Source organism: Centrocercus urophasianus, unplaced genomic scaffold (genome assembly GCF_019232065.1).
Source record: "Centrocercus urophasianus isolate 14NV4802_14NV808 unplaced genomic scaffold, USGS_Curo_1.0 seq_10, whole genome shotgun sequence".
NCBI lineage: Eukaryota > Metazoa > Chordata > Aves > Galliformes > Phasianidae > Centrocercus > Centrocercus urophasianus.
In genome coordinates, this window is record NW_024884142.1 from 23175494 (window position 1) to 23190317 (window position 14824).

At 38.7% G+C, this 14824-nt stretch overlaps 1 protein-coding gene across 1 annotated transcript in view; it reads left to right on the plus strand.

Annotated features, from left to right (window-relative positions):
- The window catches only part of KCNQ5 (potassium voltage-gated channel subfamily Q member 5), a 260391-nt gene that overhangs the window by 204317 nt on the left and 41250 nt on the right, over positions 1-14824 (plus strand). Inside the window, exons 5-6 of the mRNA XM_042824645.1 lie at positions 7862-8037; positions 8454-8579. Of these exons, the coding sequence (XP_042680579.1) occupies positions 7862-8037; positions 8454-8579 (302 nt within the window). The remainder of the gene's footprint in view (positions 1-7861; positions 8038-8453; positions 8580-14824) is intronic.

The window sequence follows — 14824 nt, forward strand, 5'->3', positions numbered from 1 at the left end:
ACTCGTCTGTGTTTATCTCTGAAAAGGATCTTGGTAGACAAACCTATTTCATTTTCTTGCTTCTAAAAATACCAAGTAGTTTCACATCTTGAAAAACAATTAGAACAGGAAGCAAAATCACCAACATGTTTTGCCAGCAAGGACAATTAAGACAGTTTCCATCCAGAGACTGTCATATATTTGAAAACCCAAAGACCTTTTGGCTGGAGTGACAACAACATCTGCAAAAATCAGCATCATCTATCCCAAGAATTTCCTGAAGATATCCTGCCAATTATTTTTACTAGTAGGTGACGATTAATCATAACCTGTCTGGCATCCAAGCAGAAAGATCTGGTCTCTGACCAGAAAAGAAAAGCCTATATTCAGACATTGCTGAAAGCAAATTCTGCCAGGACTCAATATATTAAGCACCATTATTTTTAGTGTATTCAAAACTCAAGCGTGTCTTGTATTGCTTGTTTTTTTGTTGTTGTTGTTAGTGATGATGGTTAAGCTTTTTCATTTATTTATTTATTTATTTATTTCAAAGCTGAGATCTTGTTTCTGCAAATCTACTCAGGTTTTTGTGGGAAGTGCAGAACGGAGTTTCCTGCCCTCCCAAATTGCTCTAGAGATGTTCAGGCGATATAATTCAATGGATGACATCAAAATGATTTTTTATAGGCTTAAAAACAACATCGTATCATTTTACAGAGGGCGAATTCAGGTAACTTAAGAAGACTGAATGTCTCCAGAATAGTCTTCAAAAATGCAGTTTGCAGATTTTGACAATCTTATACAAAATGAACATGGCTTTATCAATAAATAGTGCTGTTCCTTCCATTGAGACAATTAAAAAAATATGATAACATCCATCATTTCTCTTATTTTGCTATCGATTTCCTCTCTATTTGGAGATTTAATTCCGAATTCAATCCTAAAATTATTTTTCAATAAAGATTTTGCATCTTTTTAAGATAAAAATATTGAAAATTCTTGACTTCTGAGGTTAATATTTAGAGGAGGTCATTGGAAGTTCAACCCATATTAGGCCAGATTTTGTTGCTTTAACTTTGTGAAATATCCCTCTGATTTTGTAGCAATGGGACTATTCACAAAGCAAAGGAACTGCCACCTGGCAAAAACATTGCAGTTTGCCTCTTCATAAATTAACTATTGCTGCGTGCTCTAATGCTGGATTTTCTGGAGTTCTTTGCCTTCTTGAACCAGTAGAGGGAAGTGGTTAATCCCTTGTTTAAAGCTAAAAGCATTTTTGTAGCCAGTTGAGATAACCTTTTCCATTCTGTGACCTTTCTCAACAGGTGCTCAATGAATAATGATACAATTGTTTTCCTCTCTGAATGCCCCTCTGTTTGGCATATTCAGAAGCCTGCCTTAAACTCTTTGGATGTCTTATTTTTTAAGCAAACCTACAGGATCACAAAGTACACCAAGACTGGATATGTTACTGGCTTTGAAAAAGTCTGCTGTTCCTGTAGATGCGTTTGTATAAATTTAAGAATCTGGAAAAAACAAAAAACAAAAAACCCACCTTATTTTCCTATATTTTAATTGCCTTAAGCAGCCAATGGGTAGAGATAGATCCCATTGAAAATATTTTTGTTATATTTCTGTAGTGTGGCATGCTGGAATATAGTGCTCCAGAATGTGTGTTGTGTTCATCGTGTGCCAAAGTGTCCGATTAAAATTCAAAGTACGTTTCTACATTGGTTAAATGATACTCTCAGGCCCCAGCCAACTAGCTGTGGAGATTGTTGCAGAAAAAAATTTGAAGGGAGTTCTGATAATAGCTATAAGCATGATGAAGCACTTGAAAGGACTGGTACATTTCTATGATTTCTATAATAATTATTTCTATGTGGGTGTTGTCGTAAATCTGGATTCAAACATATTTTAAACCCTTTACAAGTGGGAATAATTGCTTACTGTGCTGCAGTATGCATATATGAGTGTAACCTGTACCGTTGACACCATATGGAGTTGACTTCAAATCATGCTTGATGCTCTTGGTAGATTATAGAGCTCAGTGGCTACGTCACAGGATTAAATTGCTTTGTTATAATGAGTAACTTTGAAATTTAGGGTGATTTATTGTCCTGAGAATTATTGGTGAGAAATGACCACTACAAGAGACCTCTCTAGATCATAAATAGTAACCCTCGACCAAGAAACTAAACCTTAGAAGGACATCCTAAGTGTAGCCTAAATATTATACACAGTTGCCACTGAATTTTCTCTGCGTGTTCATAAAGCTGAAGGCTACATAAACCACGTTTTTCAGATATTCTACTTGTCCCTGCGTTTTTAGAGGCAGGTATGTCCTACTCCTGTCCTAGGTCAGTGCATCTCTGTTCTGTAGTGGGAACAGACACGGTAATTGACAACCATTGCAGTTTCTGCATATTCTTAACTAGTGCAAACTTGTGGCATTTTCTGCAAATTTGTAGCAAATATTTTTTGGAGATATAGTGATGATTCTGAAACGACTAGAAGCTGTTCATTTTCTATTCTGATAAAGACAGTGAAAAAATATTGCAGTGTCCATTTAATCTGTATTGGCTCAAATTGATATATTTATTTAGAAGGAAAGGACATTCCAACCCATTATTAGTAAATGCAGACAAAGTATTAAGTGCAGAAAAAGCTGACACTATCTTTTTATTATATTATACTTTGAAGAAGATGCAAGAAAAAGGGAGAAATTGCAGGTTTGTGTAGTAGTTTGAGTGTGTATATGAGCTATGAGTAGGTGAGGAATGCTCATTAATTACATTTTCCATGTTAATTGCAGAGGAGTTGGACTGGATGACCTTTAAAGGTCCCTTCCAACTCAAGTGATACTTCTATGATTTCCTAACATCATCCTAATCTCATTTCTGTAACTTTAGAGATTGTCCTGATGGTATATGAATCATAGAATGCAGATTAGTTTGGGTTGGAAGGGACCTTAAAGATTATCTAGTTCTGTCCCACCCCTTACTATGGGCAGGTTGCTCAGCACCCCATCCAGCCTGGCCTTGAGTGCCTCCAGGGAGGGGGCATTCACAGCCTCACTGGGTAACCTCTTCCAGTGTCTCACCACCCTCACAGTAAAGAATTTCTTCCTAATATCTAATCTAATTCTCTTCCCTGAAGAGGAAACCCTCTTCCAGTTTAAAACCATTTCCCTTTGTCCTGTCACCACATGCCCTTGTAAAATGTTCCTACCCAGCTTTCCTGTAGGTCCCCTTGAGGTACTGGAAGGCTGTTATAGGGTCTCCCCAGAGCCTTCTCTTCTCCAGGCTGAAAAGCCCCCAATCTCTCAGCCTGTCCTTGTAGGGGAGGTGCTCCGGCCCTCTGATCACCTTCATGGCCCTCCTGCTCCAATAGCTCCATGTCCTTCTTGAACTGGAGGCCCCAGAACTGAATGCAGTACTCCAGGTGTGGTCTCACGAGAGCAGAGTAGAGGGGCAGAATCACCTCCCTCGAACTGCTGGTCACATTTCTCTTAATGCAACCCAGGATACAGTTGGCCTTCTGAGCTGCAAGTGCACACTGCCAGCTCCTGTTAAATCTTTCATAAACCAACACTCCAAATCCTTCTCCTCAAGGCTGCTCTCAAGCCATATTAAGGCTTTGGGATGTTTTAGTAAGGTTTCCATGCTCACCCTTTTATCTGTTCCCATCAAATTTTTTAACTGGTGCTGTAAAATTTTAAAGCATGCAATAAGCTCATAGTAGGGACATTGTATTGGAAAAGCCATGACAAATAAAACAACCCATTATGATTATTTGTGAGGCCTCTTTTTAATAATTAGGAGTCTCTCGGTCAGTCCATGACCACAGGAAATACTTCCTCTGTGAAGTGAGGAACTCAGATTGGCGCATCCTTCATGAGCTACTGCTGCATTTCATGTTCTTACATTACTGGGCTTTGGTCACTCCTCTTTACTTAATGTCACTATTTTAATGAGATTGGACAATATAAAAATGTAATATGTTGTATGCATCATTCTAGGTTCATCAGTTTTCTTTTTTTCTGGGCCCATCAGGTGTTAACATAGTGACTTTTACCAAGTCACTATTAACAAAGCTTCTATGTAATCTTGGGAATTTTGAGCAGTACTGTTTGAAAGGTCTGAAATGAAAGAATACTTCACATGAAATTTAATTTGAAATCAAGTGTTCAAAACTGAACACTGCAAAAGTTGCCAGGAAGATCCAGAATCTCAGACTGGAGTTAATGAGGGAAGATGCTGCCTGCAAAGATAGTTATTTAAGAGATATCTCTAAATATTGAATAAAATCTACCTCATAGCTGAGGAGATGCTTAAAATCTTGAAAGATCCCAAAATATTAGCTTGAAATAAATCAAAGAAATAAGTCTGCTTCAGGAAAGAACATCTGTCTTCTAGTAAGTCATGACAGGGATGTTTGGAACTATATTTATTCATATTTTTACTCATGTATTCATTCACATTCCAATGTTTCCTGGTGCTTTACAGCAAGATAGGGTGAATCTTTAGTCCCAGTTCAGTTAATCAAAATACTTCTATTTACTTCTATAAAATTAAGATTTTGCCCATAATTCACTTTCTGGCTTTGTTTTTTTAGTTCCTGATTTTCCAGTTTTGTCCCTAAAGAATAAGAGGAAAATATTGATAGAATTTTCTTAAAGCCTTCTTAAAATATAGAAAGACCATGGAGATTTTACCCATAAGCCAGAGGAAATGACACTTGAGCTATGCTGGATAAAAATGTCATCGGGAAAGAATCATATTCAACTTTCAATTTTCCAGTACAGATGTGCTTAGATAAGAAAGCAATTTTCAGAAGTGACTTTAAACTTTTGCAACTTTTTGTTTGGACTCTGTTTTCATTCCAGGAGAGGTTTATTTTGATTTATCTTACACCTGTTCCTGGCAAGGGACACTACACTGAAATAATCTGCTTGCCTGCCTCCGAGGAAACAGAGCCAGGGAAGGCTGCCTTTGGAAATGGACACTCTTTCCTTCCCAGCCTGAGGAGGTTTTTTGGAGGAGGAGTGTATTGTGAAGAGGTGAAGAAAATGAGAAAGGTGTGAAAGAAACACCAGTAGACTGGGAAGGCTCTCTTCCCTCCAACTGTTTTTAAGCATGTGTCCAAGCATTTTCTGCTTACCCACTCCCTTGTGCCTTCCTCACCATTTTGCCTCTCTTCCTCTCTGCTCTCCATCTTGAAAGGTCTATTTGAGTTGGTAATTCCTTTGGACCAATACTAAAGAGAGGGAGAATGAGCTATGCTACTGTTGGCTTCTTCATCTCACATGGTCAGAAAGGATCAGAGACCTTCAGTGGGGCAGAAGGACAGAGTGTTCCCAACAGATGCTGTGCAGAGCTGGGAGCAGTGAATTAATCTGAATTTTTTGCACTGTTATAACAAAAGCTGCCAGAATTCCCGGTATGGGAAAGAATAAGTGAAGGGACAAAGCATTTGCTTTTCAAAAAAAAAAAAAAAAAAATCACATTGAAAGCAGCTGAGGGAAACCAAAACTCTCCGAAAGCACATAAGTCATTTCTGGACCAAAAACATAATTCCTAATATTTGGATGATATTTTCCAAGTTCTAAGACTGTTTTTCTGGAGTGCACACTGTTTTTTGATAATATCTGATTTGTTGATAGCTTCCCCCACTAATTAGAAATGGTTGTTACATAGTGGAGAGCAGTGTGGATCAAGCCATGCTAAATGTGATGTTCTTCTAGTAACCAGAGATACTCCTTCTTCAACACAGTCCATATTGCTCACAGCTTTTTTGCCCACCCTACACGAGCCTCAGATCCAGATAAACACTCCTAAATATAGAAGATTGCTTGTATGCGCTGCACATCCATACTTCCAGTTGGACAAGATCTAGGGCTTAGTTCAGTGGGATAAATAGAGGTGTCCTCTGTTACATGATATTCCCTGCTCTCTAGCTACTTCTCCAGAAGGGCACAGGCTTCCCAAGACTGAGGGCATATCTACTGGACCTAGTGGATGTCTCAGATACCTTAGGGCATCTCAGATGGCACTGGACAAATAAATTCAGGCAGATGAAACAATCCTCTTTTTGTGCCAAGCCCTGAGCACAAGTCAGCTGAGCAGTCAGCAGGAGCCTTCTTAAGGGTTAGCACGCCACACTTAGCTGACGTTATCGCCTTGTGCTGCATGGGGTATAGACACCTGATTCACAACTTAAGACTTTAAATGTCAATGTGGAACTGAATCCTACTGCACTTCTTTTTATGGTCCACATTAGGATTGTTGACATCTTTAACTTTTCCCGATCGATTGTCCTGTTTCTGAATTCTTACCCAGTCCTTCTGCATCTGATTACTATGCTCTTGAGCTCTGCACGGTGCAGAGACACCCCAGGATATATTATCTATTTCTGGCTCTCTAAACTTGTTAGATTTACGTCTAAAAGCAAATTTAGTTTTACAGTAGCCAACTATATGGTTGCTAAATATGATCCATCTATGTAGAAGCCAAAATGTCAGAGCAGAAGACAAGCAGAAGGTCAATCCAGGCTTGTATACTTGTCTAACAGTGACACTAGTCAGCAGTGGGTGGTTAGGGAAGATCACATAAGGAAGACAAGCATGCAGTAATATTTCTCAGCCTCTAGTGCCTGATACTTCGAGATTTCCTGAGACAGAAGTAGGGTCTAGGTGTTTATTTGACCTGGATTGTTTTCTCATATGAGATTATCCAGTTGGTTTTGAACTCATGTAAACTTTTATTGGTTTGTGGCAAGGATTTGTGCAATTCTACAGAAGTGTCCTTGAATGACAAAAGTGTCTGTACCCTTAATAGAACGGTAAGATGGCAAAGCCATCTTGGCACAAGGTGAGTGTTACACCTAACACAAAAGAAGTAAAACTCATGTTAGCATGAAGTTCTCATCTGTGAATATGGTTTTAGTTTATTCTTGCATATTAGCATACAAGCAAACAGCACAAAATCTTAAGATTTAAACCATGTACTTTGTTAAAAAAAAAAAAAAGACTTTTAAGCTTTTAAAGGTCAGGAAATTAATGATGAGGTGGTGAAGTAACAGTGTTTTCTCTGTCCTTTTCCACTCTCTGCATACCAGTATGTCTGCCCTAATAATCACAAAAGAACATTATTCCTTCTCACAGTATCCATGTGCCTTCACTGTTATCTTCTCATCTCCCTTTAAATGCTGTTCTGGCTCAAAGGGCAGTTGGCTGATTAGTTCATGCAGAACAAACTCGCTCTCACAGTTTGAATCTGTGACCTGAAGAAATAAATCCTAACACTTGCTAGGCTGCAAGAAACATCTTGCCAAGCTGCCAACTATAAGAATGCTTCTGAGTGCCCAGCACTATATTTTTTCCTTTCCAGGAAATGGTACATCAGAGGAGTTGGGTCCAGAAACTATATGACTGAACAGTCTTTGTACTCACAGGAAACCAATAAGTCTGATTCCACTGGATTCTCATCACTGAGGCAGCTCTATTTTTTTCTTCTTTCTTTTTTTCTTTCCTTTTCTGGCTTTTCAACAGGAAAGTTGCTATGTGAAAGGGGAAAGCATTCAAGACCATCTACTAATTTGTTCAGGTGCTACAACAGTCTTCAAAGATCAAATATGAGGATCCTTCAAATCTGCTCCTCTTATTCATATGTTTTCAAAATGACTGCCATGAGTTTTCACCCTAGAAATCTCTCAGGGCATACTCTGCCTCCAGCCCTCACTTCACATCCTGTCTCAAACAGAATTCTCTGCTTTGGATTTCCACCTGTAGTCTCTCTTTTGTCTCCAGTCAGCTCATGAACAATACATGTTATTGATTGGTACATGGACATTAATGTTTTCTATAATGTATTTCTTTCAGACATCATTGTTCTCATCGCTTCAATAGCAGTTGTTTCTGCAAAAACTCAGGGTAACATTTTTGCAACATCAGCACTGAGAAGTCTTCGTTTCCTACAGATCCTTCGTATGGTGCGCATGGACCGAAGAGGAGGCACTTGGAAATTATTAGGTTCAGTAGTTTATGCACATAGCAAGGTATGTAATCATAAGTGGTGGTTTTGAGGTCTTCACTGGATTCAGCAAGAATCCAAGGAAATAAATACTAACCAATTTTGAGCAGAATATCTAGAATTTCTTGAAATGACATCAGTTGTATTGAGCATTGATGCAGTTATGTGAGGCCATATTAAATACTGAAAGGTTTTTGAATGTGCTGAAAATGTTGGATTTGATGTGCTACTCTAATTCTGCATACACTAGTGAAGTTCCTAGTGCATCAAAGGAGTAGATTTGGTCCATTTTTAAAGAAAATTTGCATCAGCAGGGAAGCATTTGACTTTTAACTACTCAAATGCCAAAAAAAGTATATAGATATTTTCACTGTGTCTTTCTTAAAGTGCCGTTCTGTTCAATCATTCAATGGATATTGATCTCTGCTTTGTTTTATCTAGGAATTAATCACAGCCTGGTACATAGGATTTTTAGTACTCATCTTTTCATCTTTCCTGGTTTATCTGGTGGAAAAAGATGCAAATAATCAGTTCTCCACATATGCAGATGCTCTCTGGTGGGGCACAGTAAGTACACAAAAAAAAATATGCACTGCTTCGTGACTATGCTAGGGCGCTTTGGATTGCACCCGCTGTTGATTTTAACTTAGTGAGATGTTCTGTGAATTGTTTCCACTGGCAGAAAGCTGGTCCCAGAGTCTCCCTACACCTAATCCAGCTATTCATTTGTACATCCATAGTTCATTTTACTCCATCCTACAGAACAGCTTTTTGTGAGCTTCTGCTGCAAATCAGATCTCTGAACCTCCAAGAGAACAAAGCATTTTACTTTTTAAGCCAGATCTTTTCAGTAATACATTTTGTAGTAATGTCCCACGAGGACCTGCTTTGATCCAAATGAGATCTATAAGCTGCAGAGCAGGAAGTGTCAGGGAAGTGGGAATAAAATTCTTACATCAACTTTGCAGTGAAAGGAAGTGTTTTTTCACTGCCCTTAGAATGAAGTTCTTTTTCCTTCCCTGTGCCTTGAGGACAAAAAGGCAAGAATAAATATTCTTATTCTGGTTCAGCAGTGTTTTTTACAGGTGTAAAAGCCCTGATTTAGTTGAGCGTTTAACGTCTTGCTTAACTATCAAATCAATTACTTTGTTGAAACCTGTGGGATGTAAGTACAAGCCTGACTGCTTTTCCGAAAGTAGGAGGATTATATGAATGCTTATATGTTTAAATAAACCAGGCTTTAAATGAACAATGAGGTAATGATGACCTAGGTGTCTAAGTAGTTGATTTGTTCCTTTATGGCCCAATGTAAAGCTTTTTTTTTGCTTTTTTTTTTGCTTTTTTTAAATATGCTCTGTAATGAGCTAGACCTCTGTACTATGTGGGAGTTACTTGAACAGCAGCTGGAATACTTGCCCCAGCAAAGCCTATTGCAGAGCTGTTGCCAAGCAGTAAAAAAAATGTGGAGGGGTTTGGATGTTTTGGGTTTTTTTTTTTTTTTTTTTTGTCCTTCTGTTTCAGTAGAACAAACACCATGAGCTCTGATAGTGTCTCGATAAAGAAATGATGCCTCAGTGAGATCATTAATGCTGACATAACCAAGAGCACTCATTAGTTTTCCTGGGATAAGGATGAGAGCTGAAGCAGCCTTTGCCACCTTTTCTGATCAGAGAGATGCAGAAATGAAGATTTCTGTTTGGACTCTGTTTGGATTCAGTAGTATTTGCAGACTCAGAGCTATTCAAAAACTTTTTCCAAAATTTCCAAATCTTTGAGAAGTATTTTTAATAAGTTTCATTTACATTCTGAGCCAAGGTCAGGGTCATTTCCTATTAGTATAACTAGCCTCTGTGTTTGAAATTTGTTCATCCTAGGAATAATCATTTGTTACATATCTTCTCTAGTATTGTTGTACTCGTGCACAAAACTGGGGAGGTAGCAAAAGCCAGACCTAATGGCTCTTATTTGCACATCTACAAAAGGACAGAAATATTTTTCCTGAAACTTGTTTAAGAGTGTCAAGGCAAAATCTCTAATAGCATACACACTTCTACTCTGTATTGTGAGTGCAAATAAGATTCACATTGTCTAAAGCCATCAAAGCAGGTTTTGCCCTCAGTCTCACCATAACTGTTTATTTCATGAGTTCTGTCTGTAACTGAAACAATTCATCCCAAGCAGAAGGAGGTTCACTTTCTCCAAAAGCTGAGGTTCATCAGATTTGGCTTACGGCTTTCCGAAGCTTCTGGCTTGGGATGCCAGTGACCTTCCCTTTGGGTACCCAGTCTCCAGTAGTCTGCAAACATAATTTTCCTTTTTTGTTTGGCAGCGAGTCCTGCAAGAAGCTCTCTGTAGGTCATGCAGGTGGGATGTTGTGTCGCATGGGTCTGAGAACGTCTGTTTCCAGCCACTCGGTTTCCCAGGAAACAACTCCTATATGTCTGCAAAGCTTTGTGTGACTTTGCACTGGGTAGGCAGAGACTTGGGGCTTAGCACAGGATTGCACCCGTCTGCCAGCAGGCACTAGTGAGGGGACACAGACCCACAAGGAATGGGAAAGACTCAGCAAACCCTCAATTCCAATATCCAACTGAGGCTCATGTCAGATCCACATCTTTCCTCCTGAGCACCTCTAACAGCAGGAGTATGATCTTTGTTTTAGAATTTGCACTTTTGCACTACCTGCTGACTGTTATTTTTTTAAGGAAAAACCCTGCTAAGAAGTAATCATTGTATGAAGTGGTGCTTAAAATATTTTGTATACTATGAAGCTAGAATGTATGACTCATAGGTCAGATAAGTAGTGCAACTGAGAAAATAGGAATCTTTTCTTGACATCAGCAGGTAAAACAGCAAATTATAATAAAAAATCTGAAAACAATCTGTATTATATATTTCTATACCTTTCCTTGTTTCCCCCAGGGTGTGACATGAAATACATTTAAATTTTTAATGTACTTAAGTGCACAACATTACTGAAAAATCTGTGTTCTCCTTTACCTGTTATCTTTTCCATTTTAATAATAGTATTTTTGGTGTAATATGTAAAACAGTATGTGGGAAATGCATAACGTGCTTCTTAGTCACGAGTTGTTTTTACTGCCAGAGTAACCCACATGCAGATTTTGAAAAGGTCAGATTCTGTGGCATTCTAGGGGAAATCAATGCTTAGTCCCATTGATTTGTTTATTTGCGAAAGTTGTTCTTACTTAAACCACCAAATTCAAGATTGAATTCTGTGATGGCAGAAGTAGAAGAAAGAAAAGATCACGTGGAAGTCAGGCACAAACTGTCTTTTTAAATTTCAAGCTTTTAGAAGCACTTACACTCCTCTCCCGGTCCAGACCCAGCATGTGGCAATTAGCATTAATTCCAATTATTTGAGGGTTGTACCATGCGAAGGTCATTTCATGAATTTCATTTTTAAAGCCCATAGCTTTGCACTGAGACAAAAGACAGGATATGGCATACTAATTTGCATCTGAATACTGCTCCGTAGTTGCACATTGTACTGCACCACGTGCAGTGTAAGCATCGTGCTAATGTTTCTACTGTGAATATTCTTATGGTTGGAGTCCCCATGGTGCTGCTCAACATAGTCTTAAGTGTGCACTGTATGAAGAGTTCAAGCTCAGAATTTACTAGAAATGGTTTAACAGAAAAAAAAAAAAAAAAGAAAGAAAAAAAAAAGTAAACTGTATGGGAACAAAAAGTCTGTAAAAAAAACAATTGTGGATCTTTCAAAATCAAACCTTACATGATTTTCTGAGAAGTGTTAGCGGTAGCTAGTCTGATCATGTTCATAGCAGCATTTTGTTTACTTTTACCTGCAAATGTGATGCAATTGGAATTTCAGTCTCTCCTACACATTTAACAGAGTTTCTTTTAATAAAATATTATTTTCTACTAGTATCCAGTAGTTACAGTTACAGTTGGATACAGAATAGCTCTGGCACTCCACAGTGACCTGTAGGTGAACAAAACAACTTAAATGAATAATACTGTCACAGTTACTAGCTCAAAAGAGTCAATATTGATGGTGTTTTTCAAATTTAATGTGATGATAGTCTGAGCAAACTAAATTTTTTTCGGTTAATTGATGTCAGGTAAAGATTCAAAAGGTAAGTACTGCTATCAGAACATAAAATTATGTCAGAAAAAATATTAGGGAAGAGGGAAGCCCTCTGGGTCTTATCTCATCTGATTGAAGGCACCTAGGTTATATAAGCTCGTTCATTATTGTATTGGCTCACTTATTATTAGCACATTTGTTAGTTCTAGCAATGAGATATAATACAAGTTCTGTCACAGTGTTTTTTGAGACTAGCTGTGTTTCTTGCTTTATCTGTTCAATCCTGCATTTTAGGATATGTTGAGTTACATGCTCAAGAAATCTTCCTTTCCATTATGCAAGTCTAGGTGACTAGATCATGTGAAAACACCTAAACATTTTGTGTTTCAAGCTAGGAGAAATGAATCCTAACAAAGAAACTAAAATGTTTGGTTTATTTTTCCCTATATAGGCTGTGGTAAGCAAACAGACACAGGGCTGTTCAGCAGGTATCCCCATACTTTGGTTTCCCTTTCATTGTTTCTTGATCCTTTTTCATCACGTTCCTCTCTCAGCCCCAGCCTCCTCCCAGATCAACAACTCATCCCTTTTTACTTTCATAGGCTTGTTACACCCATACTCAGGTTTTGTATTTTTTTGATACTGTGTTCTACTCACTCTTGGTCTTGTACAATATTAATGCTGTAGTAACTTAGGTATTGTTGTCTTTGCAAGACTTGAATTCTTCTGAAGGTCCCCGGTATTCTCCTCTAGTTATCTTTGAACTTAAGGTCATTTCTTCCTTAACTTCCCATGAGATCCAACATTCCCTCATAGTACCAGCTGTAACTTTTGTCAGCATCTTTCTTATCAGTCACATCTCATCATTTCTCATGTTACTGTGGTCTCACGTCCACTAGTTTTCCACATTGCACTCGATTAATGTTACCCCAAGATTATGCCATTCAGAGCCTTATGTTCATTTATTTGCTTGCAGTACTAACAAAGATGATGAGGTTTATTTCTGAACTGGATCATGTGGATATCTGGGAAAATATTTTCTTAGTTGTGTGATCAGAGGAATATAAAATCAATTTGTTTGGTGTCAAATACATACATGGTATGGCTCTGATACCCGTGTGTCAGTATAAAGATCATCCTGAGATAAAAGAGCCCAAAATGAGCAACAAGACACTGATATGCGTAGACATCTTCATGACCTAAAAGAATGGGAAAAAAGGCTTTAAAATGATTGTACTCTTTTCTTTGGAGAAATCCCGTAGATACATTCTGTAGGACTGTTCCTGGTTTTGTGTAGCTCTTAAGTATCAAATCTCAAAGGTTCAAGTTCATCTTTTAACAGTTTCAGAAGATGCTAGGTGACAATATCATTAATATGCAAAGGCACTGAGGTCTGTTTTCCTTCTTGTCAGCCCAGGTAGGAGAGATCTCTCTACTTTCCTGCATCTAGAAGAGATAGGGAGCTGGGTAGAAGCCAAGTAACTGGGCTCATTCCAGAGCTGCAAAGTGCTTCATGATGATTGGTCTGGAAATGAATTTTGAGGAACTTATATTCAAAGGATTCATTTGTTCAAGTGCTTCATTATTCTCTGAGTCTCAATAGCTTCAGACATATATTCTAAACTGCTCCCCTGAGATTAAAGTTTGATTGACAGAGGATAGATAAAACGGATTTAGAGGCACTTGCTCTCTAATGCTGAGTTGGGAATACCCTTGCTAAGCAGAATAAAACCAAACCAAGCTCCTCTGCAAGTTCAAGAGCATGGCTGCAACATCTCACTTCTGCTGGAAAGAAAAGGGATTGCTTTCTCATCTTCTTTGTTATCACTCAGTCTCAGTAAAGGCAGGCTTTCTTTGCCTGCCTTGTGCAGACTCTGGTGCTTGTTAGATGTCTCTGTGAGCTGAGCCAACTCGCCAAAACAAACCACAGAAGAATATGAGTAATTCTGCTTTCCTGTGTTGGAAAGCTGGGAAAGCTGGGATGCAGGCAGAGAGGGCAGAAAAGTGAAGAAGAGCAAGACCTGATAAGCACCCAAGGATGGAAAGCTATGTGTCCCTCCAGGCTAGCATTACTACCTTGAGACTTGATAACCACTTGAAATTTCAGCTGCAGAGATATTTCAGCTCACTGCCTTTTAGTCACTATGGCTTTCTGAGGGAAATTACATCCGCAGTTTGTTCCCAACAATGGGAGCAATTAAAGGCACTGTTTACTATCTAAGGAGCCTTAAATAGTTGAAATCTAATTACTTCCAAAAGACTTTCCTTCTTTTGTCCTGTGGTGACCCCTACATTAAATAGAATTGCTTGGCTGTCTTTCATAGGAATGAACTTTGAGGAAGCTGGAAGCAAAATATTGTCTCTAGAAGGCATTTTCCTGAAGAATTCATTACTGCCAGAATATTCGCTAAGCCTGAACTTGCCCACATTTGGTACACTATGTAAAATAATTCTCTGTGCACATGTTCGCCATTAATAACAGGCTCTGGAATCCTTGGCACTCAGCCGGTCGTTGTCTATCTTTGTCCTTTAACATTGTGTGCTGTTGCCTGAGCACAGTCCCTGCAGTCTTCCACCCGGCCTCAGAAATCCTCTACTTGACTGACTTGCTTTTGGCTGCTGCACCAAGCAGTGCGTAGGCCTATCGGTCCTGCCAGTCTGGTTCCCTAGTTAGGTCCTGGCACACCTCCCAGGCCAGGAGTAGTCTGGAGGGCATTTCTTTAGACTGGGGAGGATCCCA